We start from the raw sequence: 10098 nt of genomic DNA, 5'->3' as shown, positions 1-10098 counted from the left end.
GCCCATATAAGAGGTCATACCGACCCATGCGTAAGAGCCACTATCGCCAGGCTATATAAGAGGTCCTACCAACCCATGCGTAAAAGCCACTGTTGCCAGCCCATATAAGAGGTCGTACTGACCTATGCGTAAGAGCCACTATCGCCAGCCCATATAAGAGGTTGTACCAACCCATGCGTAAGAGCCACTGTCACCAGCCCATATAAGAGGTCGTACCGACCCCATGCTTAAGAGCCACTGTTGTCAGCCCATACAAGAGGTCGTACCGACCCAACGCATAAGAGCGTAAGGGCCAGCTTTAATTCAAAAATATAAGGGTCAAATGAGTTCGAGTCGAAACCCGACTCAAAAACTGAACCCGAAATAGTTAATTAAATATTCCTAAGAGCAAAAACATAAAATCTCAAACACCGATTTATACTAAAAGGTCGTACTGACCAAGCGCGCAAGAGCGTACGAACTGGCCCAATAAGCCCAGGGACATACCATGAATCTAGGGATTCCTTTTTAACTCGAAGATCAATTCATCTAGATAAAATCAAGGCAAAGGGAAATGCATCAAAAATAAAATCGCAAGGCTTCCTTTTTATACATATATCCGAGGGAATACATGTTTCATTTACAAAGTTCTTTGAAAGCACTCTACACAAAGCAAGAAAGGAAAGGCCGGATCTAATCTACGTCCCCCTCGGGGACTATGGTCCGTCAGCTTCTTTCTCGTCATCTTCAGCATTAGACAAAAGGAATTTAGCATCATAATCTTCCGCCTTTGCCTGCTTTATCTCTTCCGAGAGATCGAAGCTCATAGCATGAATTTCCTCGAGGGTTTCCCTCCGAGATTTGCACCTCGCATACTCTTTATTCCTAATCTCCTGGTCGAGATCCCCCCTTAGCTCAGCACGAGCATCAGAAGCATCCTTCAAATAGGTAGCCACCTTCTTATCAGCCTTTGCTTGGATTATTTTGGCTTCAGCCCGGGCATCCACAACTTCGTCCTTCATCTTCAGAAGCTTAGACTCGAGTCTTGAAATCATGTCTATTTGAACCAAGATGTTCTCGTGAGCGTTGTGAAGTTGCACTTTGAGGGAAGAAGCCTTGGCCAAAGCATCTTTATTAGCCGATATCTGGGTGTCCACCCGAGCCCTTAGCTCATCACGCTTGCGCTTGGCTCGACCAACTTCGTTCCTAAGGCATTCCAGGTCTTTTGTCTTTTTCTGCAACTGAAGTAAACGAAACGTTAGCCTCAGAAAATAGAAGAAGAAACGTGCACTCTCTTGAAATAGAAGTTACCTACTCCTCGAGGTAGCTTTCGTAATTTAAACTACGACCCTCCTCATACCGCAAGTGTGCCAACTCGTCTTCCTTTTCATTGCAAAGAAGCCTGAGGGTTTTCTCCCTATCTACGGATTTTAGCAGCCTGACCTCACGGTGAAGCAGCTCAGATTTGAGCTTGTTAAAAGCCTGTGTAAGAGAAATATGATAAGAGAGGCGAAAATTGCAAAAACTATAAACCCAATGCGATCAGCTAAATCTCACCGCGGAGTAGAACCGCTGAGCTCCCTCGATAGTCGAACGCTCATTTGCTAGCCCAGCTTTGTCAACCCCAATAGAACCACTCCCGATTGGTATACGGTCATCCGACATATGTGGCCCCTAGCTTCGAACGTCCCTTGAAGTACCTTTGACGGGAGAAGAAGTCAGCGGCAGGGATCCCTCATTCCTCGAAGTACCTTCAACAGTTAATGGAGATGGCAGCGAAGGAGGGACAGTTTTCCTAAAGCCAGAGAACTCGGGTGCTGCAGGTTCGGCTGATATGCCCTCTTTGAGCCTCCGGACCAGACTCGTCTTGCTATGATCACTGTCGTTCTGCAAATACCTTTTTTGCTTATTGTTATTATTATTATCCTTCGGTCCTAAAGCCGGTGATCCTCCTCCCTCTCCTAGAGGGCATGATCTCGCTTCAAAGAACTCCCCAATGCCTACGATGACAAAGTTAACGCAGAAAGAGAGAGTGCCCTTCAAAAAAAAGGGGGAGGGGAAGGGGGAACAAATTATATAGCACGTATCGTGGTGTTTGTCCTCCCATCTACCCCTAGACAAAGATCTCCACTTATGCTCATTATAAGTCGAGTGGGTCGCCAACTTCCGAGCTCAATCCGGCAAGCTAGGGACCTCGCATGACATCCATGAAATTGCTACAAAAAGGGAAAGGAAGGCACATTTACGGACCCCAACTTCGCCATAATAAAAAAACTACAAAGGCACGAGTGTACCGCTTACGTGTAAAATTCCATTCCTAAGGAAATGGCAGAAACTCCACGGGGATAATATCGATAGTCCGTACTCAGATGAATCGGCTCATCCACCCCCGATCTCCGTTTTCTTTATCATCAATAACGAAAGTCGTGGTGGATCGGCATCATAGGGTTAGCAATCCTCGATGGTGAAAAGGCCGGTATACCCTGATAAGATGACTAAGAGTGAATTCAAGCCCTACTTTCTCTGCAAAGAGCCTCATCATCAATACTATCTCCCAAAATGAAAGGTGAATCTGCGCCAAGGTAACCTGGTATTTTTGACAGAAGTTGAGCAAAACCCTATCAAGGGGGCCAGCGTGAAAGGGTACGTATACACGTTCAAAAACCCCTCGGCATGGTCCACGATGCTCTCTTCCGGGGAAGGTACCTACAATACTACCTTTTCCCCCATCCACAATCCATCCTCGCCGACTCAAGGTGCTCTTCTCCTATTAAAGAAATAAACTTTGAGGTAGATTCCCAATGACCTTGAACAATGGGAGACTTTTCTAACAGAAGATCCCTCCTCGAAAAAAAATTCCCAGAGGATGACTCGCCTGGCACCGATAGCACATCGCCAACTAGGCAGGAACTAGAGGCAGAACTCCCTTTTCCTTACCGAGTGGACCCAGATGTAGCAGTCATGACTGTGGTAAAACTAGAGAATTGGAGCGGGAATTTGAGCAAGAGCGTCAAAACTAAAATGATAGAGGACCTAACGCAGGAAAGGAGTGTGAGCACGTGATTTTTGCCCTATATGAATTATTCCCACAAATTCAAAACAGAATAATTTTCCCATTATTTGCAGTTTCGTATATTTTTGTAGCATTTTTTGCATTTGTCTGCGCATGTTTACTTTGTTTAAATTATGAAAAAAAATACAAAAATATGTTGCATTTGCATTTAGGATTTAACTTTGCATTTTAGGATTAATTAACAAATTAGTTGTTTTATAAAAATGGAAAAATCACAAAAAAATAATTTATTTTGCACTTTTTAATTTTAATTTTAATTTTGAATTTTGATAGTTTTTCCTTAATTTGGTTTTAATTATTTGTGGTAATTGTTATTTAGAGTTATTTAATGTAATTGGATAGCATAATTTGATTAGGAATTAATTTAGGATTATTTTTATTTTTAATTTGAAAGAAATTAGAAAAAAAGAAGTAAAAAGAAAAGAAAACAAAGGAATAAGAAGTCAGTTTGGACCAAATGTTATTTAAAATACCCCATCCCAAACCTTCCCCCTTTTTGAGATCGGATTCCCAGCCCAAAAACCGTTCCTTACCCGACCTAGTCTCCTTGGACGACCAAACGACGCCGTTTCTTTTAAAACGAATCCTGGTCGTCGAGGTTTTCCAGATCCAATGATGGGGAAGCTGGGGTATTCAGGTATAAAACTGTCTGAACGCACCCCCTACCCCCTCTCATTGTCTCCACACACCCTCAGAGAACCCCTCACCATATCCGCCGTGAGTCGCCTACCGGAAATCGCCTCCGCTGGCGGCGTTGCTCCAATCGGCCCCATTTTTACACCATAGATTCCTCTCCTTCTCCTCTTTCCAGATCTCCAAACCCCCTCCCTCGAATTCCAGCCCAACCTCTCGAATCTTGAATAAAAGAGAACGACCAAAACCCTAACTCATCCAATTGGCCCCAAATTAACACACCAAGACCCTCTTCCCGTCCTCTTCCAGAATCCCTAACCTAGTTCCTTCGAATCCCACTGGTGCATCTTGAATCTTCAATCGAAAACCAAACCAAAAAAAACTTAATCTGTCCCAAATCGCTCAAAAACTCAAGTCCCTGCACCCTTAGCCTTCCCTCATGTCGATTTAACGGCTAAACTCTAAGGAAAACCTTGATGTCGTCCCCCAAGTCATGAATCCACGCTTAGCTTCCTGGGAAGTTTCAAGTTTCGAATTAGCCGGGAACAAAGGCTAATGGGATGTTCTTGTCAAAAAGCAATTGATTATCCTCAGTTTCCGTTTAATTCGAAGTAATCTTGGTCGTTGGCTTCTTTAGTGAGTTTTGTTTTTGATTCTACCCTCAGGTATTTTTGTACTTTTGTTCGTGTTCCTTTTTCTATTCTTCTTCCCTGTTTAAGTTCATAATTGATTAATAGATCATTAGTCGTTTTAGTTAATTTAGGTCTAAAATCGTTAAGTCATGTGTTAGTTAAATAAGTTTGCTGATTTCCTTTTCTAGTTGAATATGGACAATGTTTAATTGGCTTAGTGTTCTTGTGAAGTTCATGATCATGTTTGATTCAGGGCAAAATTTGTTTCTTCTTTACAACTTTGAAATTGTTCAAGTTCTTTTTTGAGGTCTTCCGAGAATTTCATTTTGATATGTGCAATGCCTTTTGTGTTCGTTTAGTCCTGTTTGTCACTCTTCTTGAATCAGTAGAGAGGTTAATTGTCAGGTTTGAAACTTAAAGGGGTCTCAAAGGAAAGGGCAGAGACTGTAATATTTAGTTGGTTAGAGGTCAATTTAGGAATTTTGGGATGTGAGGGAATAAAACTCTGTTAGAATAGAAGCTTCTACAGAATGACATAAGAGCTGGGATGGGAGATATTTTTGAAAGAGGGTTAAAAGGGTAAAAAACACTCAAGGTAAGGAGGGTAAATGAGGAATTGGTTGGTTGCCTTAGAGTTGCCCTAGGCAGGTCTATATAAGTTCATTTTTCATTCTGTAGAGGAGGGGGATGAAGAGAGAAAAAGAACTGAAAATGCCAACGGCTGAGAGTTCTTCTTTACTGTTTTATTGGTTTGCTTTTTAGCAATTTTGGTTTCCTCTCAACCTCTGAAATTCCTTCAAGCTATTGAATAAAAATGGATTGAATTCAGTTATCAAAAGCTTTTGGTTTAAAGTTTTTAGCGGGTTTGTTGGCTGTTCAACATTTTACTTGAAGTTTGGTATACATCATTCCTGGGGTTCGAGCTGGTGTTGCTGTTTATCTACTGATACTATTCTGCTGCTGATCCCCATCTTTTTCTCTTATTTTGCTTTCCAGGTACACATTTTCTGAATCTAAAGCCATGTATGAAGTTTTGATTTTCAGAATGAATGAAATGGCCTCAACATGTCTTGGCTCTTTAGCTTAGTGTTATTGTTTCCATATCACATGATTTGTTTAACAAATCAAGTGTTAATCTCAAGTCGATTGTGATGAGTCAAGCATATAGGCCATTGAGCAAAAAATTTTAGGGGAGTAATAATTGATAGCTACAGGTTGTGAAATTCAGTCAAGTGTTGTTTTATCTGGCCCTTTCATGCGTGTTTTGTGTTCTGTTTGTAATGTTAAGCTCAATGGAGCCATTTTTGGGATTATGGCTTTACAATGGCCAAATCAGTCCCAAGTGTTCTTTGCTCTAACTGTTGGGACTAGCCTTAGGGGGTATTCAATAATTGGGGAAGTTAGTTTGTCTTTTGAAAGATAAAACAGTAACGTGCATTTTTAGTTAGTGCTTCAATAGTCATGACCCATAGTTTTGTCCATTTGTTTGATAATTGGAAAAGGAAGTGCTAAAGGTTATTTTCCCACGTTGATCTATGGATTCGAGCTTGCGCCTCATTTCCTGCTGATGCTACTGTGTTTCAATTTGGGCTCTACTGGGCCTGAATGCAAAAGAACTGGTCTGGAATGGGAATAAGGCATTAGGCCTTAATCCTGAATCTCCATTTTTCCGCCCCAGTGTGTATAAATTGGGCATGTTATCGAGTTTGGCCCAAATTATTTCAATTCGTGAATTCTGCAATTGCGTTACATCATGGGCTTAGATTCAAAGGGAAACAGACCATTGTTTATTTATTTCGTTTTAAGCTTTAGTTTTAACATATCATGTCTTTCGAGTTCTTTTGGGCTTCTTCTTTATTTAAGTTAGACCGTTTTAAATAATTGGGAGGTGAGCTATACTAGATAAGACATAGTTTATGGCCCTCGAAAATAAGTTTAGGAACCTTTTGGTTAGAATAAATTGAGGTGTGTGCCAAACAAAATCTCAAAAGATGCATGGCCCTCGCTTAATTAATTTTAACTCTTTAGAAATCGAGGTGGGCCATTAGTTGAATTTCCATGGCCCTCGTACTAATTTCACAATTTTGATATAACAAATAACAAATGTTCGTAGTTTGCTTTAGGCCCATTTAATATACTATCGTGGTTGTGTACACGTTTGCGTGACATAATTACGATTCTAAAAACAAAATCGGAATATGCGTTCGCGTAACTTTGGCCCAATTTTCTCAACATTAATAAAGCGTTATTAATTGTGGACACATTCACGTGACATGATTTTTGATGCTCCAAACAAATAGGTACACATGCGCGTGACCAGTTTCAAGATAATTTTAATTAAAAGGAGGCAAATACACATAGGTTCTAAAATAAGTAATTAGACAATTTGATTAAGCCAAGTATGATCAAAGCGACCGTGTTAAAACCATGGAACTCGGGAGTGCCTAACACCTTCTCCCGGGTTAACAAAATTCCTTACCCGAATTTCTGTGTTCGCAGACCGTAATTAAGAGTCAATTTCCTCGATTCGGGATTCTAAACCGGTGACTTGGGATACCATAAATTATCCCAAGTGGCGACTCTGAATTTTAATAAAAAATAATCCCATTTCGATGTCACTTTAAGTTGGAAAAAACTCCCTTATACTCCTTTCCGGGGGTAGGAAAAAGGAGGTGTGACAAGGAAAACTCTACAAAAGAGGATAACTACTCAGAATAGCGGAAACTTCAAAAGGGCAAAGAAAACCATACATATGGAGAAAGTGGTGACTATATGTCTGCCTTAAAGCCCAGTTAAAAATACTGGCTAAAGCCTTTATCTCTTTGGGAAGATGTGCCGGCAGGATCGCCTCGATCATTTCATAATCATGTCATACACTTGATGCCGTCATATGACATTTTGGGGTTAGAGACCCCCGTATCATTACAAACCTCGAGATGGTACCCGATCTCGATCACCTCTATCAAAAATAAGATTGGCTCCAAGAAGCCATTAATATCATTATGAGCCTCGAGATGGTACCCGATCTCGAGGACCTTAACCAAGAAGAAGATATAATTCAAGGAGTCATTAATATCATTACAAACCTCGAGATGGTACCCGATCTTGAGGGCCTCTGTCCAAAAGAAGACAAGCTCTAAAAACCTACTCATACGCACTTGGCCTCGAGATGGTACCCGATCTCGAGGGCCTCCGTTAAAAAAGAAGAAAGGCTCTAAGGGGCCATCAATATCATTATAAGCCTCGAGATGGTACCTGATCTCGAGGACCTCCATAAAAAAAAGGCTTATGAGGAGCCGTTAATACCACTATGAGTTTCGAGATAAGCCCAACCTCGAGGTAATGTCCTGCCTTGAGGATTTCTGCTATTGCAAATTCGGTCATCCATCCGACCCCTTGACCCTCGACCTACCTGGGCTCGAGCCAGTTCACACTTAGGGATTACTGATGAAGCCCTAGGGCTACCTTCATGCTAAGTTCAAATCAAGTTTTTTGGCACATCCGACCTTAGGCTAAATCTGGCTGAGAGACTGTCTGTGAAAGTCCTGGGGCTATCTTTATTCCCAGGCATTCGAGCAAACTCTCCCTCGAGAACTACCAACGGGATCTGAATAGAGCTAAGTTTGTTCTAAAAATTGAGGCCTCATTCTCACTCGATTCAAAGTCACTGGTTTCAGTAGCCTAAGTTTGTACCAGATTAATCTGGGCTTGGTACGAGAGATGACGAAGTGTTTCAGGGAAAATCATATTGGCCGATCAAGAACCAAGGGAATACCTACGCCCTAAACCAATATTCGGGCCAACTGGTAGAGTCGCATGCTCAGATTTATCACAAATGCAACTAAAGAGGGAATCCAACATAAATCAGAGATAAACTGAAGAAATATCCTTGTATTAATAAACCATGATTACAAAAGCTCACGAGGGGTCCTTACATAGAAATAAAGAAGCAAAAAATATATATATATAATAAAAGCCAAGAGTCTAATCTATTCTCGGAGTGCATCCTCGGCGGCAGTATCATTTTTCAACGGCACAAGTGGATAGGTTTTTAAAATTGCCATTTCAAGCCTAATTCAACTACGAACCTCCAAATCACAATCCAGATAGGCGCCTAATACTGACGTGACTTGGTCGGATGTTCACAACCGATATTAGTCAAAAATTAGGTTCGAGGATGACCAATTAGGAGCCCTCTCAGGCTCGGTATACCCAAGCAGGCTTCTGGCAAAGGAGCCAAAGCCAAACAAAGAAAGGTACAAGCCATATACCGAAGACAGGAGAAATGCCCTAAGGCATACCATACCCCAGAATGATCGAAGAATGGACCGAGAGCAGAACCCTCGGGGACTCGTCAGCCGATCCAGGTTCGACAGACATGTAGGGCCGACGGAGGCACCCCGCTTGTCAGAATACAACTTCAACGTCGATATTTCAGATATTGTATTCGCCATCAGTAAAATCAGAGACATCAGATGGCCGATGCCTATAATATCAGATCCTTCACAAAGGAACCATAACTTAGTGTGTGAATTTCACAACACGCATGGCTACAGGACCGAGGATTTCCACCAGCTCCGGGAAGAAGTAACCCAACTATTCAGCAAAGGTCACCTTCAAGAATTCCTCAGCGACCGGGCCAAAAATCAGTTCCGGGAAAGAGAGGCGACCAAGAAGAACGAAACAAATGAGCCATAACATGTCATCCACATGATCTTAGGAGGCATCGATGCCCCACAATAACCCATGATCAGAAGAACAAAAATATCCATCACCAGAGAAAAGAAAAATTGGGGTTACATACCCGAGGATGATCTCACATTCAGCGACGAGGATATCGTGACCTTGTCTCGGCCTCACAAAAATGCACTGGTAATCTCTTTCCTTGTAAATACATTTCAAAATAAATGTGTACTTGTAGATTCGGGTAGCTCGGCCAACATTATCAGGTCGAGGGTGTCACACCTCCTTTTTCCGCACCTGAGAGGGTGCAAGGGAGTTTTTTCCAATTAAAGGACAATCGAAACGGGATTGGTTTATTTATTTCAGAGTCGCCACTTGGGAGATTTAAGGTGTCCCAAGTCACCAATTTTAATCCCGAATCGAGGAAAAGAATGACTCCATATTACAGTCTGCGTACCAGAAATCCGGATAAGGAATTCTGTTAACCCGGGAGAAGGTGTTAGGCATTCCCGAGTTCCGTGGTTCTAGCACGGTCGCTCAACTGTTATATTCGGCTTGATTATCTGATTTTATACAAATATGAACTTATGTGCAAATTTTAACTTTTTACCGCTTTCATAATTATTATTATTATTATTTCTTACAGGGAATTGCAACGTCGCGAAAACATATCTCGAACCACGTTACATCAATGCACCCGTGGTTGTTTGACATATCTCGACTCGGTTGAGATTTAGATTTAGGTCACATAAATGTGCACCCGAGTTAAGGAAAATAAATTATTAAAGGCGTGCCTAACGCAACTAACGTATTGTTATTTTGGGGAAGGCTGTAAAATTCGCTAAACGGCATGTCCCGAATTCTAAGTGTTTTAATATATACATATTTAGAGGGCCCCGCAAGTTGTGCATTTTTTGTTTGTCGAGGCTCGTCTCATTCATTATTAAAAGGATTTACAACGTCATGGAAATGCATCTCAGACCACGTCATAATCAATGTACCCGTGATTAGAGACACATTTCGATTTCATTGAGACTTGGATTTGGGTCACATAAATGTGTACCCGAGCTTAAGAAAATTAAATTATTAAAGGCGCGC

At 41.5% G+C, this 10098-nt stretch overlaps 1 protein-coding gene across 1 annotated transcript; it reads right to left on the bottom strand.

Annotated features, from left to right (window-relative positions):
- Positions 1 to 695: 695 nt before the first annotated feature.
- LOC138879957 (uncharacterized) lies at positions 696 to 1644 on the bottom strand. The gene is made up of 3 exons (XM_070159607.1): positions 1537 to 1644; positions 1423 to 1461; positions 696 to 1220 (listed from the first exon to the last, which is right to left on the bottom strand). The coding sequence occupies exons 1-3, from the start codon at positions 1642 to 1644 to the stop codon at positions 696 to 698; spliced, it is 672 nt and encodes a 223-aa protein (XP_070015708.1).
- Positions 1645 to 10098: the final 8454 nt, after the last annotated feature.

This window comes from Nicotiana sylvestris, chromosome 10 (genome assembly GCF_000393655.2).
Source record: "Nicotiana sylvestris chromosome 10, ASM39365v2, whole genome shotgun sequence".
Lineage (NCBI taxonomy): Eukaryota > Viridiplantae > Streptophyta > Magnoliopsida > Solanales > Solanaceae > Nicotiana > Nicotiana sylvestris.
This window is presented reverse-complemented; position numbering and strand designations above follow the sequence as displayed.